At 40.6% G+C, this 24,498-nt stretch overlaps 1 protein-coding gene across 5 annotated transcripts in view; it reads right to left on the minus strand.

Annotated features, from left to right (window-relative positions):
• Nbea (neurobeachin) overlaps positions 1-24,498 on the minus strand; it is a 511,635-nt gene that overhangs the window by 15,783 nt on the left and 471,354 nt on the right. For 3 of the 5 annotated variants that reach the window (XM_051176972.1, XM_051176973.1, XM_051176970.1), the window contains 5 exons: positions 21,887-22,054; positions 6,650-6,739; positions 4,156-4,348; positions 2,732-2,803; positions 486-641 (listed from right to left, as the gene is read on the minus strand). In XM_051176972.1, the coding sequence (XP_051032929.1) occupies positions 486-641; positions 2,732-2,803; positions 4,156-4,348; positions 6,650-6,739; positions 21,887-22,054 (679 nt within the window). The remainder of the gene's footprint in view (positions 1-485; positions 642-2,731; positions 2,804-4,155; positions 4,349-6,649; positions 6,740-21,886; positions 22,055-24,498) is intronic. The other 2 variants (XM_051176974.1, XM_051176971.1) reach the window with 1 other exon arrangement.

Raw genomic sequence — 24,498 nt, forward strand, 5'->3', positions numbered from 1 at the left:
AATGATCTTATGAGACCATATTGGTTTTTTTCTTTTTTTCTTCAGAATTTGGGTCTGAAAATGGAGGGTTTTACTTTTTATCCTGTATTTGAATGTGGGGAGGCGTGATAGAGGTATAAAGTCAGGTCAGTAGTGAGTTCAAGCAGTAATTCATTTCTGAGACAGAACTAGCTGGTTACCTTACAACATGGTCACTGAGCCTAGACCAGTTGGAGCTGACAAAGCATGGAATCTTTACACTATCATGACTTCACATTAGAGAGGACACATTCTCTGTGAGTACATGTGTGTTATATACATGTGTTTGTGTGCATGTGTGTGCACACGAGTGGTTACAGCTGGTTACAGAGCCCCAGAGATCCTTGTGTCTGTCTCCTCAGTGCTGGGTATAGGTGAGTACAGGCTTGTGTGTGGGTGCTGGGTCAGAAGTCCTCATGCCCCCACCATCTCCTGAACACTGAGAATAAACTTGGTGTAAAGATTACCTGTTTCTGTAGAGTAAACTCTGAAACTCTTATCCCAAAACCCGCAGATGAGAATGTAGCGGTTATCTGCTGTGACCACAAAGCAGTGGGCATTGATCTGGATGCTCTGGTCCACAAGGTCTGTTATCTGCCGTTTGTTCACACCAGAATTATTTGCTAAAAACAAACAGAAGAAATTGAAGATAGATTCCAAAGAGTTTCATCATGTCCTCATGGAAGGAAAACAGGTTTGTCCTTCACTGATGTAGCAATGAGCTTCCAATGACGCAAAATAGTTAAGATTTAGACATTTTTGTCCTCCAGGAATATACATTTCTTTAGTAGAAATGATTATTCAGCGATATCATATACTTAAAAACTATGACAGCAAACTCAGTTCTTCCACCAACAAATGAGAACAGATAAGGAATCCAAGATAATGAATTTAAAACATATTAATAGTATTTAGAGGCATTTGGTTTTATACATGCACACTATGCTCCATTTCATTAGTGTCCAGTAAGAACCAGGTAAAGGTACATCTTGTACACTATCAAAAAGTATCTTAATGCTTGTTCCATCTGTCACTTTCCCACGGCACATTTCAATCCACATGAAAAGCTGCCCGAGAGCCGCTGGTGAGATGTGGGAAGCCCACAGGGAACTTCAGGTCAGTAGCTTTAAAGACCTGAGTTGTCAACAAACACAAGGCTTTTGCAGCATGGCTGGCAGGGGAGGAGACCAATAAAAGAGATGGGAAAGTGATTGGGGGAGAGAGAGACAGGCAAAGAATCAGTGTGCGGCCCTGGGAGTAAATCTGAATATAGCCGGGAACTCAGAGACATCTATGATTTCCCCAGTGCCTGTCTGGATGCCAGCCTGTCCCTTAAGCTGCACCATCCTTTCAGGCAAAATCCCTTCCTGAATTCTTAAACAGAAGTGCAGATGTGGAAGGTCACCAGCACTAGGCTCTACTGCCAATTAAATCACACTGCTATTTGTAGATATCTACTTCAGCTGCAAAATAACTGAAATAATTACTCAGTTAGGGTTAACAGTAAGAGAGAGTTGCCATTTAGAAACATAGGTAAGGGGAGAGCAAGCAAGACTCCACAGAACTGGTGTCTGGTCACTGAGAGCAGAGCCCTTGATTGTCCCATGGTCACATACTAGCTACCTATTTCACTGGCAGTGTCTGGTGGACAGAGGAACGAGGATAGACTCAGAAATATTCTTAGTCCTAACGCTTGCATCTTTGCAAGGCTGTCTTGTTGGGGTTGAGAATCAGAAAAAGCCAAGACCTGTCTGTCAGATCAAAATGAAAGCTGACTCAGTTGAAGAACAGAATACCACTGCTTATACACAACTGAGGAACTTTCTATAGCATTTCGAAGTTTCTTTTAGTTTAATTTTCTAAATAATGCCACAAACTAGGAGAATAAAAATCACCATAAACCACCTCACAGACTAAAAACAAAAATACAAAAATCAAGGGGCATAGAATGCCTATGGACCACATGCACGTAAGTGGTTGTGACTCTGCAGTTTGCAATTCAGGCACCTTTACTTTAAAAAACAAGTTTAGCACCATCAAATAGAAATTTTCATAGAAGGTGCTTTTCAGTATTAACAATTTTTTTTAACCTTAATATAAAGCAGTTAAGAATATCTGAGGTTCAAACAAAGAGCAGTGTGTAATTATTTGCCTTTTACTATTCAACTTAGATGATCTCCTAAAACATCAAGAAAATGTCATAAATAGTTGGTTTAATAGCAAAGCATTCTTGGATTGCATGTGGAGGTTGGCAAAGCCCTTGGGGCAATTTGATGTCATTTTCATGTTGATGTTGTAATATATCACTCAGCGGTATTTTGAGACAAACAACCAGGTAGGGATGTGTAGAGAGATGAGATTTTAAAATGCATGTTTGTTAGCTGCCATGGTTTTAATGAGCAATGGCTGTCCTAGGCTAAGACATCTGAACACTTGGTCTCCAACTGGTGTTGCTGCTTGTGAAGGTTGTGGAACCCTTAGAAACCTGGCTGGAGGGGGCACATCACTGGGAACTGGCTTTGAGGATTTACAGCCTCACCTCACCTTCTATTCACTCTCTAAGCTTCCTGCTCTGGCTGCCTGTTACAATGCTTCCCAGTCATGATGGATTCACCCCTGGAACCACAAGCAAAAACAAACTCTTCCTTCCCTAGGTTGCTTTTGGTTATGTGTTTTACCACAGCCGCAGGAAGTAACAAACATATTAGCTTACCAATTAATGGGTCCATCTCAATGGGAAGATGATGTGCTTGATCCAAGGAGTACCCTGGGGCTCCCCTGAGGCCTAAAGAGGTGAGCATAGAAAGCTGCCATGAGGTTATCTGAAAAGAAGCCTTTCCTAACAAGGCTGTTTTATGATGCCCATGTAAGGTGTGCATTTGCTCAAAATTTGTACTGACTTCATTGAGGAGTCCTAAAGAGTCACCACAGCAGGGACTTCAAGTTTTCCTTGAGATGTATAAAGCCAAGAAGAGTGGTAAATTGGACAAAAAGAGCATCACAGCATTTCTTATAAAGCAACCAGTGGTCCTGGAATACAAGACAAGGCTGGGCTTCTGTGGCACGGGGCCAGGTAGGAGATGTGGCTCTTCTACAAGAGACTTTCCCCAATAATGTGACTAGTCAACCCATGTTATAAGTTGAGCCACACCTAAAACTTTCATCCCACTAAAGCTACTTTTTGGACTGACATCTGGGGTTTGATGGAGTTCATTTGTCATATTTTCATGTGTGGTCATGAAATAACTATACATAATATTCTCAAACAATTTAATTATTTAGCCCTTTATAGTTTTTTTTTTTTTAAATGAAAAACATTCCTAGAGGCCAAGGTCCCATAAGATGTCTGCTGCACACTCCTGGGCCAGCAGAAGCTGCGCCACCCCCTGTTGATAACATCACCAATAACCATAAACCAGAGCCAGGCACATATAAACTCATGGAAGCAAAGTACGGCATAAATCACTGCCCCTTTCAGAGTGAGACAGACATCAGTGGAATAGAAAGATTGGGCTAAGTCAGCAGGACTCATCTTTTCAGTCCTGGAGACAGTGAAGTCCCGAGGCTTTGCAGGAAGCCGTGAGTGGTAAACTGGGCCAACTAAATCATTTGGTCACATCCCTGTCTGCCCCGGTTAAATACGGATCAGTATGTCTAAATGTTTGCGATGACATTATATCACTTCAAGATGTGCTGGCTGCAGCTCTCCAGGATGAGTGTGGAGCACACACATGTGAAAGCATTGGACAATTCCAGTGTTTTCATTTTCTCACCGACAAACCTCCACAAAGGGAGAGATATTTGTTTTGTTTCCCACTGAAATTCAAAGCCCAGGACTATTTGACACATAACGGGCATGGAGATATTGGCTAAATAAACTAATGACATTGAAGGCGGAAGTTATTGCCTACAAAATCCAGACAGACTCACTCTGGTTGGAAGCTTGTTGAGGTACAGAGAAAGAACAGAGCCAAGCCTAAGGCACTAGCATAGCGCTGTAGGGCTGTAGGATGGACACACTGTGCTGCTACCCGGGTCTGATGGCACTCTGTCCTGTTGCTATCGGTATGCAATGACATGTGAGCTCCTGGCACCTTCTTCACCTTAGCCCTGTGGTGAGTGCTGAGGCCCACGTACCTACTGTGTTGTGCCACCTGTTCACAGCAAACAGTCGGCTGCAGGTCACTGTCACCACGGCAGGGATAGTCAGGTGGGGCAGGGTGTTGGCGGCCACATGGGTCACAGGAGAATTGGATGGAAACTTGAGCACCATTATCACGTCCTGCTGCATCTGATCTTTAAACATGAGCGGGCTCTGTGGAAGGAAACACTGTTGAGTAGAAAGGGGAGAGACAGAAGGAAACAGAAAGAATAACTCGGTTAGTTGAAGGTCTGGGGACAGGAGGTGCAGACAGACAAGGCTAACGTGAGCACAGGCACGGCCTCCCAGCCATTGGAACTGTCTCCTTGGCCATGGCACCACAGATACAGCAGCTTCACCTGAAGAAGGCACGGAGAAAAGAAAGCAGGGTCTCTTAAGTCACTGAGGCAGTACACTCTGTTGCTAAGAGTCAGCCTCAGTTTGTATACAGCCAGTTTGTCGTGTGGACAGTCGGCTCACTGACAGCCACAAGACGCAGAGAAGTTTAAACATTAATTTGTTGAAAAATTAGTCAATCGATGGCTGATGTTGTTAGCATGAAATATAAAGTGATTTTACTGCTGTCATCTTTTGGGGGGTGGGGGGCTAACCTAGGGCCATATTATAAATGATTAAAATACAAAATTACCTGCAGAGTACCCTGGCACTCTGCTCTGGCCAGTGTCTTCACGTATCTGGGCTCTGTGCTACTGACCTACCATTCAGGGCTTATGCCTTCTCTCTCTTACAGGTTCAGTTTACTGTGGGCCAATCCTTTTGATTTCTTGAGCTTTTCTTCTTAAACATCTAGCATATGAGGTGACAGCAGATACTACAAGCAGTACAGAGCACTCCAAACTCTATTATACGAAAACGTAACATAAGAATGCTGGAAATCATTACTACTTGGCTTTCATGTGTGTTTGAGAGTTTTCTCTATGGAGAATAAGCTTAGAAAGCTCATTTTCTTTTAACAGCTCCATGCCAATTTGGCATCTGATAATTCCTTGTAGAAAGGTAATGAGTTCTAACTGGGCATTCCCCCAGGGTAGTTATCATCATCATCATCATCATCATCATCATCATCATCATCATCATCATCAAAAACAGGGAAAAGCCAAGTGGGATAAAATTCTCTCACCAAGCCATTTCATACAACAGGTGTAAGAGACTCTTCAGGCAGTGTGGAGCTTGGCCCTCTGAGACCACATATCTGGTGTGAATCATGGCTGAGAGTCATCTGGGAATAACTTGTGTTCCTTGCAGATCTTTCTGTGTTGTTCAAAGACACCCACTGTGCCTACTGCACTGAGACTATGTGGATGGCTGCTGGGGTGAGAAGGTTTGTTAAAACAAGCATGTGGCTCTCTTCCCCAGATGAAGTCTGCCTGCTTCTTGGTGGAGGCCACACCTGACACTGCCTCACTGCTTGGTCATGTCACACATGTATGGCTCAAAACTACATTAAGTAAATGAAGGGACTAAAAATTCCTTCCATTAGAGAAACACTGGCTTACAGCCTTGCTGACATGCACCCACTGCTATCCTATCTAACAGCTCTTCACCCCACTGAAGTGCTTGTCTCTAAGATGGTGGATACACATAGGTCATCTGAGAATTCATTTACAACTGATTCTCTCTCGAAACATTTGTACTTTTTATTAAAAGAAAAAATAGTGAAAGATCACAGTTTAAAAAAATACATTGAAAGTATCTCAGCAAGTTTTTTGCCTTCATTGAACTAAATAAAAGGGAGAATGTTTGCTATTTGCTGATAAACTGAATACGGACTACTTTGTTATGAGGATGTTTTAGAATAAAACATAAAGACAATTTTCTCCTTGAAAAGTAGGACTAAAGGTCCAACAGGAACAGCTCTTGATGAGGCCAGCCAGGGGTGGGGGAGTTACATCATAGGGGCTGGCCTAAGAGAGGTTCAGAAGTGGTCCTTAGATTGCCAGTGCAGGGATGTCACCCCTCTGCTTCAGAGGCTGAAATGTCAGCACACAGCTGCTAAGTACTCAGCCACAGTCACCAGTTAGTGGCAGAAATGGTATTCCGTTCATATCTGACTTTGGAGCCTTTACTTGTAACCAGCCTGTTTTGTCCCACAGCCCCTTGGCAGGAGCCACAAATTGCCTTTAGAATCATTCACTTTTCTTAAAATGAACCACTCTTCTGCTGGCTTGTGTTTATAGTGCGTGGTAATTTACAGATCTAATTTAATTTGGGGCCAGTATGTGAGTGCCTGTGTGTACACTAATAGGCTTATGGAGAAGTAGACGCTGCTTTGTGAGCCCAAGATTGGGCTCACTTAATAAGCAGGACTGAAGAGGAGAAATCACACTTCCTTCTAGCATGCCCTTGAGCTTCAGAGGCAACAGATAAATGGAGAAGCCTCTGAAAACATCACTGAAATACCATTTTATTTGCTTTCAACCTGGGTACAAGGGAGATAGAGAAAAATTGCTCCACAGGCTGATGCCTTACCAGGTGCATGGCCGAGCTCCTAGGCGGATGTGGCTCAATGAGCAACTGAGATGGCGTCTGTCCAAAATTCTGTATCTGTGCTTCCATGGCCTGCAGGGCAAGGAGGGTGACTGTCACAATCAATATGTGTCAAAAGAGAAATCAACACACTCTTGATAATGCAAGTGTAGCTCAAGTAAGTCAGCCATAAAAGGAGTCTAGAAAGTTCCACAAGTGCTCTTTTCTCAGGGTGCATAACCCTCCGAGTGTTAGTGTTTTGGGGACAAGCTTCACTTCTTCTAATCATGCTTCAGTTAGGTACAGCACTGTTCCCATCACAAGAAACTGGGGTTAAATGTGGAAATGCTAATCTGTACATACATGCATGCAGTTAAAGAGCAAAAACACCTTTATCACTAGATACAACACAGGTACCTTAATAAAGTCCTTTGTAAGGAGGAATGTATAGGGGTCTCTAATGAAATAAGCTTCTGGAATCTTCATGGGAAAAGAGAATGAGACATAATGTCTACCACTGACATGACACAAAATTCAGAAAAGCATGCATTCCAGTCAACACAGAGTGCAAACCAAGGTCAGAACTCTAAGGCTTTGGTGTTACAATCAAATAAAGAAAAGCTTTTCATACAAAAAATATATCTAAGCTAGCTACAGTGCTTTAAGACAGATCCCGGGGAAATTATTTATAAGGTATGCATTAATTTCTCTCAGCTTCCCTCATATAAACTTTAGAGAAAAGTCACTAAAAAGGAAAGAATTCTTTGGCTATCTTGAGCTATATACAGGATTGTATTAAAGCCTGTGCAGATATGAATATTAAAACTGTATGGCTCCCATTGGAGAAAAACCAATTTCCACCTCAAACTGTTTGGAACACACATTATAACTGCATGCATGTGCATGCTCATATGTCTGTATATGCGCAACTGTGTGTTTAGAGACTGAAGTATTTCTCCTAAACATAAATTTTATAGGTAAAATATTTCAACATATTAAATTAGACTAATAAGATTTTTCCTGAGACATTGTAAATGTGTAATTTAAGTCAACAAGGAAAAGCACAATATTTACTACGATCATTACTCTGTTACCATGCTAGTTTCTCCCTACAATCATGTGTAATTTGGTGCACATAAAAGTGAAATACGAAACCCACTGCTGAGCGCTGGAGGGAGAGCAGGTAAGCTGGTAGATGGCTCTTGACACAACACTGCTACTAATCGCATCACTATCTACAATGCTCATTTATAAAGTACTTAAATTTAACCATCTTTCCTCCTACACTGCATTTCAAGAAAATGTTTATCAGTAAAAATGTGAACTTTCAAATTTATTAGCAATATTAAACATGAATGGATCATTATCCACCATATTTTAACAACTACATAAAGGGGCTTTGGTTCATTTATTTGCAGTGACAATGGGATGAATTATTTAATCTCCTTAAGTGCTGTCCAGTTTTAATGTAACATTTATTTTCATGATGTCCATTCAAATGCTAAGTGAAGACTATCCAGCTAAATTGTATACATGTAGGTGCCACCATATTGTGTCTTCCCACTGCAAGATTTATGGTTATAAAAGGGGGAGAAGAGACCATTTCTAGTTGGCTTTACATTATTACAATAACTCTTGAGAATCATTTGTGGAGTAAAGCAGTAATTTTACTTTAAAGTTGTCCTGGCCAGCAAATGTCCAATATTAACTAAAGTCTTTCTATCAACAGACACTGTGGTCTACACTTTGACTCTTCCAGGAAAAAGAGACCTCATGGGGGCAAGAAGATGGGGCTAAAGTCAAGCACTCTTGTCCTTGAGTCACTACCCTGTACTTAGGGGGCCCCGAGACACTCACTGAATGGTCAGCAATCATCTCCCACTTACTTTTTTGTTTCACAAACAGAATATTAAAATTATACCAGAAAATATTAGGATACAGGTCTAATTTACAGGAATTTCTTGTTTAATGCTTTTTTTGGTGGTCTCTTTGGACTGAGGCAATGCATTCAAATTCCACATTCTTCTTTTGGGATTGTTCTTTCTTTCTTGTGAATTGTATCAGATGGTTTTGTGCACCAAAGGATTGTATTCTAAATTTTTTCTACTAGGTACTCTGTGTTCCTGCCTTCCAAGTAGTCTTCCCCTTTTATATTAGAAATTTTCAGCTCTTACTCACATCAGAAAAGCATGGTTCCACCTCTGGTCTGTTAGCAGACATCGGCAGGGGAGCTTGCTGGCTCTCTTTTCTACCCCTCTGCACCTGCACACTCCATCCCTTTAAAGGAGTCATTGGTGTCTCCTTATAGAGCAGATAGATAATGGGATAGCATGTGATGTAGGGCCATCATACAGCTAAGGAATCTGATTACATCCTGAGCGATCCTCCTCATGTAGGAGTAAGTCCTCTACTGATGTTACCCTTGGGTGGGAAGTCTATACATCATCACTAGCTTCCCCCATATCCCAGTGTACAGTTCCTCCCTGTTATGAAATTGAACACAGGACTATGTTTGCTTAGAATGACTCTCTGCGGGTGAGGACTGTGGCTCAGTCTTCCAATATTTGCTGATTACAAAAGCGGGGCACTAGTGGGATATCTGAGCCAAGCTGGATGTTGGTCCAGCAAATGAAAAGCACATGGACACTGGGGTAGAGAAAACACAAGAGCCCATTACTTACAACAGTTCAGTGCCACTGCAGCAATTAGGCTCACAAATATCTGAATGCTTAGTCAACATCCACAATGCCCTCAGGAAGTCTGCAGCCCCGGAAGGAAATCAGAAATGCACATGATTGCATACAATAAGGAGGACTGTGGTGGAGACAAGCCCAGACTGCACGTTTCATTTGCTTCATCCCTGCCTGGTTATCGTAGATGCTGGCAGTTGTGAATGCTTTCATAGGCTAGTCATTCTGAATGCTCAGGAGTATAAATAAGCAAGGTATATGGCATAAGATTGAACTGGAAATGACTCTGTCAACCCAACTTCCTTTACTAAGGAGTTATCCAGTTTGGAAATAGTCTGCCAACTCAATTTCTTTTCACTGAGAAGCTATCCACTATTAGAAGATGTACATCTGAGAGTCAAGGAATTCTAGTAACAATCCCTGAATGAAACACAATCCACACAGGTAACAGGCACAGCACTTGAGATTTCTCAAAAACAAATGTGGCTACCAAGCTTTTGGTGTTCTACAAATTTCAAAGAAAACAGGGTATAAGCCCCTTGAGGTGAGGTGCATGCCCTGCTTGAGAACCCCCAACCGACAGGGTCCACTCATAGAACAGACCCAGCCCCTCCAGAGATAGGTGGTCACGCTCCATTCTACAGGACAAAAAACAAAAAACAAAAAACAAACAAACAAACAAACAAAAAACCCAAGCTTAGGACTTGAAAACCCACCAATCCCTAAACCCAAAATCCCACCAGTTTTGGGCATTCCCCAGCTCAGGACTTGATATCCTATCAGTTCCCACCCTGGAAATCTCTATTGTGGAAAACTCTGTCTCTTTCTCAGTCCTTTGCTGCTTCTCCCTGAGTAGAGACAGCAACCCTCTTGTGTCTTTCCCAATAAATCTCTTGTTTGAAGTTTGTTGTATGGTGTGGCTTTGTTGTATTCCTTGGCTCCTGATATTCCCTTCAAAGCTGTAACACCTTCGTTAGGGAAACTTTTTTCCCTCAGAGCTGCAACACTTGCATTAGGGGTATCTTTCTCCTCAGAGCTGTAACGCACAGGGCCCTTGGTGCACAATGGGTTGGCTGGTGACACGAAAACATGGCTTGGTTTATTCTTAGAAAGCTGTACTGCTTATTAGGTTCATGACCTCTAAAATTGGAATCATGGGCTTTTAAATTATATTAATTATTGTGCATATGTGGGCCACATTCGCAATGACATTCATGTCAAGATCACAGGATAACTTGAGATAGTCAGTTCTCTCTTTCCACCATGTGGAACTTGGGTCTCAGATTCAGTGGCTGGCACCTTTGCCTGATGAGCCTTCTTGCTGGCCCAAATCTTGGGAGTTTTCAGCACACTTATACAAGTTTGTATTTAAGGTTCAAGCAAGACAAAGACAAAGTAGACATACAGTTCTTCTCTCTATCAAGACAGAAGACTGAGGGATGGAATTGGAAGTTTACTTATATTGATCTTTGTGATTGTTACAGGAATGTGAACATGTGTATAGGCAGCTTTCTATCTCTCCTTAGCTAACTGTCTCAATCCATACCCTATCAAGTTAACTACTATTTTCATGCTTACCAATATTTTCTGGAATTTCTAGAAAATGAACCGTAAGGTAAACATTTTACTTGTGTGCCCTTTGTCAATCAACACAATGTCTGTGGCATCCATTCTTGTATCCATCACTATTCACTTTTATGTTGGGCAGTGTGCCATTATCAGTTTAGCACAACTTAGAAATTTCCCTGTTAGTAGTTTCAGGTTTTAGAAATGGTTCTAGCTATTTAGAAATAGCTCAGAAAAATGTTGCACATTTTTGATGGGGATAGGCAGGTACCACTGGAGGAATATTTGATATGGTGGTAGGCAGCATTATCATTGCATTTGCATCCTGAATTGGGGAGGCTGCCATGGGTTGAATGGCCAGTTGTGCTCCAAATCGTGGTGGTGTTGATTTGTGTACTTGCACCGTGAACTTGGAATGTAACTGTCAATGCTATAAATGAAGAAGACATTTGGGTTTGTGTGGTCTCTAGGGTATTCATGGACTGTAACTACTACATGCTAAAGCTCGCTTTCTCACCAACTGATTACACTAGGAAGACCACTTTAGCTTTCTACTGTGAACTGAGCAGATAGAAATAAAAATTCAAGTTGTTTTTTTTAAAACCTTACAATTGTTCTATAGTGATTCTGAACTTTTTTTGGTTGTTGTTGTTATTCAGAATAATATCCACAAGTCAGTCATTAAACACTCAGCATCTGTCTCTCAAGGGTCTGTCATGAAGCAGGTGTGTTTAACACCTCACGGAGATTTTTGCATTCAGGATCCTGCAAGGATGGGCAGGCAAGGACACAGAAATGTGTTGTGTGCTATGCAAGGTTGGAGAAATAAATGAGATGGTGACAGGTAACTTTTGCACCTCGAGCACAGATGATCTCTGGTCTTATCTGCTTAGCTGTAATATAAAGTCCCCATAAGGGAAAGGACCTAAAAGGACCACTTTCTCTGCTGTCCTGATTGTCCCATCTTCTTAGGCTCTTATCAGTAAAACACATTCTCTCTCTTTCTTCTCTCCCCTCTCTCTGCCTTACCCCACTCCCTTTCCAACAAAGCTTCCTTTCCTCGTAAGTTCTGCCTAATGGTGTATTTGTTCCTGGCCATGGGATAAGTCAAGGTCCTACCATCATGCCTTATTATAACATTTTCTAGATTTGTCTTCCTCATTAGTCAATGATACACAATGGTGCCCACTTAGAGGCACATGGAGCCATAAACTGCCTCAGTTCTCAAGAAGGACCTTTTGCAATTCATGAGTTAAAGAGATGCCGTACACAGTACACACATGCACAGAGGACCCTCGTACGACAGCTACAATGCAGCACACTGTCTTCCCCTGATCTGCTGGTCACCCTGCTTAAATGTTTTCTTTACTCTCTGCCTCACTTCTGTAGTAGTTTGTAGTTTGAATGTACTTGTCCCCCATAATCTCATAGGGAGTGGCACTATTAATAGAGGTGTGAACTTGTTGGAGGAAGTGTGTCACTGTGGGTGTAGGCTTTGAGGTCTCCTATGCTCAACATACCACCCAGTGTCACAGACCATCTCTTCTAGCCTTCAGATGAAGATGTAGCCAGCACCATGTCTACCAGCATGCAGCCAAACTCCCAGTCTCCATCTTCCTGTCATAATAGTAATGTACTAAACCTCTGAAACTGCTGTTACCTCAATTAAATGTTTTCCTTTATAAGAGATGCCGTGCTGCCATTGTCATGGTGTCTCTTCGGAGCAACAGAAACCTGAACTAAGGCACCTCCTAACAAAAATCCCTCCTCTGGGAACAAGCTGCCACTAAATCCACAGAAGACGGGATACACAAGTAGATTATATGTGCCTGTGCAGAGGAAAGACTACCTAAACAAGGAGAAAGTCTAGATCTAGGACACCTGTAGCAGACCCTTGCTGTGCAATAGATAAAAAACAAGTTAACTCTGTTCTGCCCATAATGGAGGTAAAGTCAACCTAGATGTATTTTTTAAAACTATTTTTTTTTCTCTTATTCTCTGCCTTCTCCCTTCTCCTTGTAACCCTCTGTTGTTAACCTGGTTGACATAAAAAAAAAAAAAAAAAAAAAAAAAAAAAAAAAGCTCCTCTCAAAAGCTGCTGTCTTCATCACATCTGCTGTTCCTGCTAGCAGCTATCTGATGCGAACTACTGACATTCTCTTATGGAAAGGGTAGGGCTGGGGAAGGTCACTGGACCAAAGCCTGAGTATCCAGAGGCTCCTCCATCCATTTATATGCAAATATACTCTAACTGTAAGTGATCTGCTGGAGGTGTGTGTCACCTTGAGGTGTAGGAGTGTATAGCCTGGGGGAAGGATCACTGAGAGGTGCTCCATCCACTTGAGCAAGGCAGAGCTATCATCTGTGTTAGACACAAACTTTCCATGTGTCTGCTTTAGGGCCACCAACTCTATTCCTTTTTCAAATAAATTAAGAAAGGAAGGAAGGAAAGAAGGAGGGCAAGAAAGAAGGAAAGAGGGAAGGAAGGAAGAGAGAGAGGGAAGGAGGAAGGGAGGTAGGAAGGGAGGGAGGGAGGAATGGAAGTGGCTATTTGAGAACAGGAAAAAATATTGATCATTTTACCTAGTGTTGTGTGTAATCTCATTGTTACAGTGATTTTAACACTTAAGAGCTGCTGTTGTTTCTATAACAAAATATATACATATATAAATCTGACATGACAAATATAATACATGTATCATCTTTCTGTTCTACCTGTAATTCTGCCTATATCACATAAAACATTAGAAAACAATGCAACTTTGAGAACGTTCAAAAGAAAGGGGACTTAGTGTTGGATGGAGTATATTTTAACTGATAAGCTTTGCTTCTGGACTATTGTTCTGATAAAACAAGATCATATAAAGCATTACTTTTTAATGCTGGAAAACCAGAACGAAGTAAATCAAGGAAATAATACGTACACTCTATCATTTCTGGCTTTTAAACATTAAAGAATATAAAAAATTAAAGTGCTAGTTTATAGTCAACTGTTTCTAGTTCCTCAGAGAAGCCACAAACAGAAACACAAATGTTATTACTACTGATTTCATAATCACCTACATTAAGACTAAAAAATCTGTTCTGGCAAAATTACTGAATATGTAAGCAACAATTTGCTAACTCCAGTTAAAAGAGAAGAACTGATTTGTGATGTTGTCTTGGAAGGCTGTATTAGCCCAGGCTAGCAGGAGCAGCTCAGGTTTATTGTATCCTGCCTTGGTTTTTGATTGTGTCTGCAGTTCCAGCTCCTTGGAATGGTCAACTGTAATGATGTTACATAAACCACTTAACAGATATTTATCCTGACAGAATATCTCCCATCCAGAATACTTTCTTTTTTTTATAATTAGTCCAATTCTACTGATGGCAAGTTCTCTCTGATTTTGTACTTGAAGTGTACATGTACTCAAGTCCAAGAACAATGCATGGGTCTTTAATGCAGCTGGTAGTGGCTGACCTGCCTTGGATGTCTATAACACATTTGCTTAGCTGGAAGCAACATTTCAAAGGGGATGGATGCTGTGATGGACATGTTCCTTTTATGGCTCTGATCCATGAGCCTCTACAAACCTCATCACTACATACCTTGCACTTGGCCTTTTCCCCCAGGTTAAACACAGCTCAATACAGAAGACTGAGGCTGAGGCATTTCCTGTGTGGCTCTCCTTGCCAGGTCTTGGTTTAACAGTGGCTAGGCTGGACTCTTCTGGCTCAGATCACAGTTTATGCAGGGCATCATACCTCTTGCTATCTTATCTTCCAGAACTTTCCCCTTATACCTGGGGCCTGGGTGTGTTAGCTTTCATATATTATGCTTTATTTTCCTAATCCTCTCTATCCTGCCCACACCTCTGTAACAAGGACCATTATTAAACTCTTAAGGTAATTTTAGATGCACATAAAACATGGTTTATTGCTTGTTGAATATAGTTAACATTGCTGTGCAACTTACCAACACAGCTCCTTAGATCTTCTTTAAAAAAGAAATAAAGTCTGTACACACTAAATAAAAGCCCATCCCTCCCTCTCTTTTAATCCCTGATAACCACCATTCTGTTTCCTCCTCTGTGACAGTGGCTGCTGTGGATGTCCCTTCTAAGTGGAGTAGTTGTATTTCTATGTGTGTGTGGGGGGGGGGGAAGGTGGAGGTGGGCTGTCTGTTGCCTTTTTTGTTTTGTTTTGCTTTCCTTTATGACCAAGTTATTTTACTTAGGACAATATTCCCAAGGTTCATCAATGTGGCAGCAGTTTTCTTTTAAAGGAAGACTTTATGACCTCTGATAGGTCATGTGCTGAGATTCCCCAGAGATTAGTATGAAAGTATGACCAGTGACACAAGCTGCTTACCTTTGCCACAGGTCAAGACAGGACAGACTAGGTAAAGCTGTTCCCCACCAAGAGCCGTTTTACTGAGGGAGGCCTTATAGGGCCCTGTATGAGCTCCCTGACAGTGTAAGGGTCCCCTTACAGTCTGCACTCACTAATGTCCAGGAAGAGATGATGTCTTAAGGAGGCTTTTGTGTTTGGGGTTCTTTGCTCACTTCAGCCCTCTTCTTTCATAAAGAGGACTGAACCCCCAAGGGCAATACCCCTGTCAAACCTGCCCAGGCTGAACAGCTTTCTGTGAAATGCCTTCTCTGCCTGACTCGGGAGACAGGGAGAAGGAAGGAGCAGAAGAAGCTGTGGCAGGTATTGAAAGTGTTGAGAGGGGACAGGCATGCAGGTGGTAGCCTTGTAAGGTGGAGTGTCTAATCACACAAGACAGTTACTAAAAAAGATAAAAAGCTCAAGAGTTGGCTTGGTGTGCAGAACACAGTGACACAAATGTGGCGACATCAACATTCCAAAATGAAGCATGTCTTGTTACCCGGCCAAACTCATATTCAAAATATCACAGCATTATTTCAACAGAACAAGATGTCCTCTTGTTTATCATACATGGGAAACAATAATTTAGAAAGACTACACTGAGGCTTCAAACAGCTTTACGTTGGGCCATTATCAATGGATGTGGAACTATGAAAGCTTTTGCTGATTTCTGAAAATCGATAATTAGCATTTCTCAGTAGCACAAAATGAAACTTACACAGAAAGGAGAAAAAAGGGTCTGAAACACATCTGAGGCTGACTAGCTGCACCTCATATTTTCACGGAGGAGATCAAGACCTTAACTAGCTAAGGACACTGTAAAGATCCAATGAGAAAAGAGAAACCAAATTACAGATTAGCTAAGCGCAATTCAATGCATGCCATCAATTTCTTTGATACTAATTTCTATGTTTACAATTTATTAACCAAATCTGCATGTAAGCCTCAATGCTGCAGATACGAAACACAAACTCTGAAGAACACCTCATGTTTACTTGTGTGTCACTAATCAAAACATAGGGGTGTTCTTTGCATTTAATTTGGATTTTTGAATTGTTAACAATTTCTATATATTAAAGAATAATGTGAAGGTGGTTTAGGCGATCATCGCCAGCTATCTTTTTGCTCATTCGTTGCAATCATTTCTCTGAAAAGCTGTTTAGGAGCGGAATTTTAGTCAACCAATATGGAGACAATGAGGCCCGTGGCTCTGTGAGTGAATGCCACGTGCTATGCTGCAGCCCACTGAGGTGGCTCATTCATGGCTCACAAACACAAAACCGATCTCATGAACATAAAATCTAGAGGATCAAGGCAACATCCCTGTTGATATCCCTGGTTAGACCAAAGGAAGTCCTCAGGAGTGCAGGGAGGGAAGGCTGACAGACTCAGAGGAGGGTGCGCACAGAAGATAGGGCCAGCGGTGCTGCCAGTCTTTTCCTTTTCAACATCAGAAAATGAAAAGTGTGTTGACTTTTTTCCCTTATGAACTTTGTGAGCTCATCTCTTTGGGAAAGTCAGCAGCAGCTGTTTCGGATACAGACACATCTGTCTTGCTGGTTCTTGACAGCCCCATCATGTTAGTGCTCTGTAGTAGCAAGGAACATTTCAGCAAGAAAATGAGGTGAAATTGAAGTGTGGCCACCTCCTGTGGGCACGCTCTCCTCTCCTCACAGCACACAGAGAGCAGCTCTGTTACCCTCGGCAGATCAAAAGAGAGATCAAAGCAGAGCCTGCCTAAGTAAAGACAGCAGGATGGGAAAATAGCACTTTTTTGTGTGTGATTGCTCGTAATATTAAAATGTATTGAATATTTTAAAATTCAAAACTGATGAGTGTATCTGTAAATATATAAACACCTGCATGGCCCACATGTTCTAGGTACCAGCTACACAACACACTACTTGGCAGGCTTATGTGGCTACTTCTCCCTGTCACAGGGTAGTCATTTAAATCATTTTTCTTTTTGGTGAGGTTGGTAATAGGTATGATGACAAGTTTTATGTCAGCTCAGAATTTAGCACTCTTAGTCATTTATTTGGCATGAGCTTATAGCTCCTGTAAGGGTACCAACTCCACTTTTTCCTAACACCAGTGCCATACTTATGCTAGCTTACTTCTTGAAAACAAATGGCATGAAGCAAATGGAGAGATGCTCAGCAGTTAAGAGCACTGGCTGCTCTTGCAGAGAACCTGGATTTGTTTTCCAGCACCCACACAGAGGCTCACAACTGCCTGTAACTCCAATTCCAGGGGAGTCTTATGCCCTTTGCTGGTCTCCATGGGCACTACAGGCATGTAGTGCATATATAAACTTAAGCAGAAACATATACATTCAATGACTTTTTAAATAACACTAAACTATTGACATTGAAAGAAAAATATGGCTCTAAATAATTAAGGACAGAAATATTAAACTTAGAATAGGACACGGAATGTTATTCTTAATGTCCATGGGACAGGGAAGAAAGACATGGTGACTGTTGCTAAGATAGTTATATGGGCATGCAATGTATGTTTCAAAAATGGAGGATCCAGGGTTGGAGGCACAGATGTGATGAGATGAAACTGGATGATCTCCAGTATGCTATTCTCTATTCTGTCTACATGTATAGGATAAGCAAAAGCATCTCAGGTAGTTCTAACATATCTAATGTAGAACAAACCTCTAACTTCATCTTCTTGGGCTGGTGAGATGGCTCAGTGGGTAAAGACACCTACCCCTAAGACTGAAAGCCTGAGTTCAATGACTGGGATTCATACGGTAGAAGGAGAACTGACTTCCCTAAGTTGTTCTATGACCTCCACACGCACAGTGTGGTACCCAAGCACAAATATATAAATACTATACACACACACGCACACACGCACGCACGCACGCACATACACACACACGCACGCACGCACACATGCATTTTCTCCCCCCCCCCCCAATTAGGTTTAGAAAACTAAGTCACTAACATCAAGTCCCCCATGGGCCCTGCTGAATGATCTCTTGAGTCATGTTAGGGAAGCTTGAGCTTCTAGCCAGAGGTTCTAACAAGCTCCCAGGTGCTGGTATTCTGTTAGGCTCTGGATCAGGGGAGGAGCAGGGAGGAAGAAAACCACAGCACCCAGATGTTCCTATGCAAGTCACTTGGTAGTTATAAACATGAAGAAAATGGTGGTTCTTATTAATATGGAAAAAGGAGAAGAAAGAATATTCATTCATTATAACACTTCAAAACCACTGCCCAAATAGTTGAGCCATCATGAGAAAAGATCCCAGAAGATAATGATGTAAGACAAGACTAAGACTGTTTAAATAAATCTCTACTCTCCAACGGACCTAGTGTTTACATATTAAGGAGCTTTGTACCAGAACTGCGCTGTCATGTTTCTGCCCAGAAGCTGTCAAGATAAAGTTTACTATCAATTACTGCTTTACAAGAATAAAATAAGTTAAGCTGTCATCATTTTCGCTGCCAGAGATCCTAAACTGTCAAAGAATGCCAATTTTTAATCTGACACAGAGAAGAAAATTATCTGTTATTCTGACCTCTAATTTCTTGACATTTTAATGCCATAATTGCTGTGGTTAGTGCTGGTTCACGACTTCACCTGTCAGGGAGGAATGAATCAATAACCTGAAGCTATTTCTCAAAATTTAGTACTAACTTCAAAGCTCCCAATTCTAGGATCACAGAATTTTTAAACAAAGGGGACATGTTTGTCTTTTATGGTGATGCTTAGCATTTTTTAAAAAATTACCTTAATCAGGCAAATTGGCATTATGAAACAACAACAACAAAAAAAAAAACCTAGACATCCTGTAGTTTTACATATTAATGGTATTTTCATTAAAAAAAAAAAACACCAAGATAATCATTATAATAAAATGAGTAGAGACATTGTGAACAGGCTAACTTTTGAGCTCTGATTTTTTTTTAGGAGTCTGTTTAAACTTTCAGACTGAAAGCATCTCTTTCAAGCCAAGGTCTAGTTAGGCAGGTCTACAGGGTTCCAACAGGGACCCTTTGAAACCAGGTACTGAACCTCCCCAGGGGCCTTTTGCAATAATAAAGTACAGGGAGGGGCATAAATGACCATCAAACCTTAGTTGCACTATCTGCAGAGTTGTGTCTCATGACTGTGGAGGCTGAGTTTTCCTAAATGGGGTGAAGTGCTATTTCTCCCTTTATAGAGCAACTGAGACAATGAGTGAGATTCCAAATTCTGCTGTCTTCAGCTAGCTTGTAGCACTTGAGTGGTTCTTAGCCTTTGGAGAGCACTGTTCTTTGAGCTCTTAAATGGTAGTAGTACAAGATTTTTTTTGGGGGGGGTAGGAACATGTTTCATTCTAATTTATTTATTGACATTAATGTGTGAGTGGGAATGATGGTGAGGAATAAGAGAGAAAAAAGTTAATTCATATTCCTTAAAAACCCTCAGTCTGTTGTTTGAACCACACTAATGGTCTCTTGTTGCCCTCAAGGAGATGAATGAAGCAGGTTCCTCAGTAACTTTGAGTTGATAGAGATCTTCAAAGCCAGTGCAAACAGCTCTGTTGACCTGTGCTAGCTGGAGGAGGTGTGTTGCCAGAGTGTGCCTCCTCCCAGCTGTAAGAGGTGACACTGTAGATGCCTGGGCAAAGATTTGGGGATGGGAAGATGCACATCCAAGTTTGATTCTGAGGATGGCAGAGCTTCAGCATCCAGCAAATGTTTACTCAGAATGAACTGCTCAAAGGAGGCAAGTCCTAAACAAAGACATCCTGCCTAGCACTAGACAGTCAGCATTACTTGGGGTAATAAAAATCCATAATGTAAAATTTCTGTTCAGAGCATCTACATAATAAGCAAACACGAGGCTGGACCTGTTTTCATCCAGCAAATCAGTGAAGAGAACACATTATGTGCTATGGCTCCCACAGTGTGATGAATAAGGCTTGTGAACAACTAATTGGCTTTGACACTGTCCAGAATAATGGTGTGATGGCTGAAGAAACAGACACCTTCAGTGAGGTTCAAATATGTACTCTAATCACGGAAGGAATGTCTCAATTCTAATTCTGTTGTCTTTTTCCTGGCTTATTTGTCTCTTTTTCAATTGACATTTAAATTAAAAAAAAAAACCTTGCTATTTTCCTATCACAATCTGAATAATACCCTGTTGTTTCCTCATATTCAATAAGCTCAAATTTGTATTTTGTCCAATATAATTGGCATGTAATTTTCCTTCTGTATACAGAACTTTGTTGTAGAAGGAAAAAAAAAAGCACAATAAAATACCAAGGACCAAAGATGTCCATGGAGTTTATGAATTAATTTGGACTTGGGCCTGAACTGTAAGGATGAGCTACTCCAATTTTCCCTTTTCTGATTATGAAAGTATTCACTTTGGTTGGGTTAGATTGTGAACACCTTTGACTCCAGCACTCAGGAGGCTGAGGGAGGTGGATCTCTCTAAGTTCCAGCCCAGAATGGTCTATCTACATAGTAAGGTCCTGATGGAGGAAAAGAAAGAAAGAAAGAAAGAAAGAAAGAAAGAAAGAAAAATGTAGGTTGAAAAAGATGAATTTTGTTTGTAAACAATATAAAATGGGCCTGATTAAAATTAATATACGACTGAGGGCACTACTGGGTCTCTGGAGGATATTTCTCACTTCAGCAAACAATTTCACAATACCTGGGTTCTCCCTGGATCACTCACCCTCTATTTGCTCCCATTCCCTTGTGCTCACACTACTGTGCAATACTGCCTTTAATAACAGGCTTGAAATGTGTCTGCCCCAAAGGGATCTCGTGCCCTCTCTCTCTTCTCTGCTTGGAGTCATGCAAATGTTTATAGGATATGTAAGAAATGGATACAAGATTGTTTTTTTTTTAAAAAGAGAGCTTCATTCCCCAAATTTGCACGTCTCCTACCTCTCAAATGAAAACTGAAAAGGCATTCCACTGCCTGGAGATATAGCCACAATGGCTTGTTTTGCATACAACAGATGGCAGACTGCAGTTAGGATGAAGGGCAGGAATATAGTCTCCTTACAGCAATACTTACCTAGCAGCTGCTGCATCTTTACTCTGCCCACCTAGCCAAAGTAATTTTATGCATGGGAAGTTATTTAAATGCTATTTAATATGATTACTTTCACTTAAAAATACTTATAATCCCCAACAGTTAGCTACAGACAGTTCAGGTTGAGAACACATGAAAATAAAATACTACAATAGCATCCATTACATTGTTTTGAATGTTCCTTTTAGAAAGTTGCAAAGTTACTTTTGTTTTTAAAAGCTTATACTGCTGATTATTTTGGTGAATTACTCTTAGTTAAATATTCATCTAAGCCTTACCCATTAACACCACACTTAATTATGCATTTTAACGACGATCTGGAAGTAGAATTACAGTTCTGCATTACAATATTTGAATTTCAAAAACCCCAACATATCTACTTCATTGCTTGCTTTTAATATATTTCCATTTTTTTTTTTTTTTACATTTGTCAAAAGCCTGAAACCTATGTTCAATAAAGAGTTAGGCTGAAAGGAGATTTACACAGAAAGAGATGTGAAGTCAGATCTGTGTTTGAGAGATGCCAGACACTTTGGGAGCAGCTCAGGATACCTACCTCCCGGAGAACAGGATCTGTGATGCTGTCCAAGTTCACAGAGCCTTCATAGGTCAAGTAGTGGAAAACGTTCAGAGCACGGACTGCCTCCGGCCCTCGCTGCTTGTAGCCAAATATAAGGTCGATCCACTGATGGAGTTGGCAAGAAACAAATTCACTTTCCAGGGCCTGAAAGGAATCAAGGAATAATGAGACTGCAAATGTAGCAAGGTTCCATGTCACTTCCTCACTGTGAAATATTCCGTATAAATAAGGACATTATGCCTTGACATTCTATTTGATTTGTACATATTAGATCTTCAGTCCCTAGAAGAGGCAAAAGACTATCTTTAACAAGACACAGAACAAAATGCTTGCCGTTCTCTTGGCTCCATTATGTACACAACACGAATGTTCATATTAAATATATTTCTTACAAAAACACACTCCAGCTCAAAAGAAAAAAAAAATAACTTGCAATAGCTGTTTTAATGCCATTTTATAATTATTTTCATTTCTAATTTTTAAACATTATTTTAAAATTAAAATATTTTATATGAAACTTTGAGATGGGTTTATCATCCTCAATGAAGTTCGCCAGTTTGCCCCTGAGATGTCTAGAAAGCAAGACTGTCTCTGTGCCAGGAATCACCTCAGCTCTGTGTTGTTTTTAGTTGTGAGATTATTAAGTAGAATAATGTGATTTTATTTAAGAACTGCTAGAAGCTCCCTGGAAACACTAGACAGGTGGGCTGGAGCCTGGTTCAGCCCTTATAAAAACTGTAGTGGAGCTCTGCTGCTTGGGAGTAATCTGTTCACTCCTTTACTTCTGAATCAGTCAAAGCAGGCAGGACGCCAACCATGCACACAGAAAGTTCTGTGTTCAGCTTGGCGAATTCTCTCTGCATATATCATAAAACACAGCTGTCAGTAAATGTGTGAATGAAGTCACTCTCTGGTTGCTTGCCCTGGTTTCTAAGGTGGGAACCCACTTTTAGAATTCATATAATTCACAAATTCACAAATAACTTTCAAAGGAATCCTCTCAAAACTGTACTCTCAATAGAGCTTTTTAACTTTTCTCACACTTAGAACTTCATTCCCTGCAATTCTTTCCCTGACTACTCTTTTAAGAATGTCATTATAACAATCATTCTGTGTAATTCTCATGTAGAAATGTAAATACTAAGATTTTGTAAAACCAGCATTTACTTACAGAATTTTATGCTCCATTTTACTGATGTTAAAAATAACCATTCAGACCAGAAAATGGGCAAATGAGACAAAAATAAAATGATCAGTTAAATTTTTGTAGATTATACGTTATAGTTTGTGTGATTTTGTCAATTTAGTATCATAGTCAATTTAAAACATCAGTATAATTGTTAGTGATAATTTCAATGCCTTGTCTAATGGATGGAAGGATAAAAAAAAACCTCACTATCATGCAGATCACTGTTGAGTGGTCACATTCAAATCTCTTCCCAAGAACTGAGAATAGCCGTTGAATTAATACCTAAAGTTTTTGGTTATTAATTTTTTTACCATGTGATTTTCTAGACAGCAAGCAGGTGAAATAAATCTTAGCGCTATCAATAAAAGCCATTATTGAACAAAGCCATTATTGAATGAAATGGCTAATGCAATAATGAGGGATGGAGAAAATCATGGCTTTGCAGTACTTTGAAATTTTAGAATTCATCCCAGTACCTCCTTTCACTTCCTCTTCCGGCACAGGCAACAAGGGTGAAGTATTTATGGTTTCCTTCTGTTCTGTCCTAATGAAGCCTCCTCTGTTCTGTGTGTGCTTGCTCTATAGCCATGGCCTAGGATCTATTCCATGGCTGTGCTGTCCCCAGTTCTAGTCGCTCATGGTACTTCTGTATGTACCCCCCCCCCCAATTTGGATGTTACCCAGATTTCTAATTCTGGCTACTATGATAGAATCAAAATGATAATGAATTGTTTTAGTTTGCAGTCCTCTGATTACTAACAAATTTGATATATTAAACTTGTTGGTCTCTTGAGTCTCCCAAAAATTCCCTATTCATACTCTCTGCTAAGTTTATTTTTATTTAGTGTTTTTTTTTTTTTTTCAGGTTTTTCTGTGTAGCCCTGGATGTCCTGGAACTCACTCTGTAGGTCAGGCTGGCCTTGTACCCAGAGATCTGCCTATCTCTGCCTCCTGAGTATTGTATTTTTAACTTTTTAAGTGAAAGTGTACATGATGAGCTTAACTGGATGTTCCCATGTTCATGTAAATGCCCTCTGATGCAAGAAGGCCATATCCCTTCTCCTGGAACTGTATTTATAGGTGGTTGTATGCAGACTCATGTGGGTGCTGAGACCTGAATCTGGGTCCTCTGCAAGAGCAGCAAGTACTCTTAGTATCTCAGCCATCTTTCCATGTATATGAAATTGTCATTTTTTCTTTTTTTAATTTCCCCTTTAATTACTGTTGGAATCACAATCCTATTATCCTCCTAAAATGTCTTTCCATGGTTTCTAGGGGGCACTTTGTATAAGAACTGAGTTCATTATCTCTAGAAAACTTGGTAGAATTCACCTAAAAAATAGAAGCCTTTGATTTTTCTGAGGGTGCAGGGGAATTTCATTAAATTTCTCTAAGGCTT

This window comes from Phodopus roborovskii, unplaced genomic scaffold (assembly GCF_943737965.1).
Source record: "Phodopus roborovskii unplaced genomic scaffold, PHOROB, whole genome shotgun sequence".
Lineage (NCBI taxonomy): Eukaryota > Metazoa > Chordata > Mammalia > Rodentia > Cricetidae > Phodopus > Phodopus roborovskii.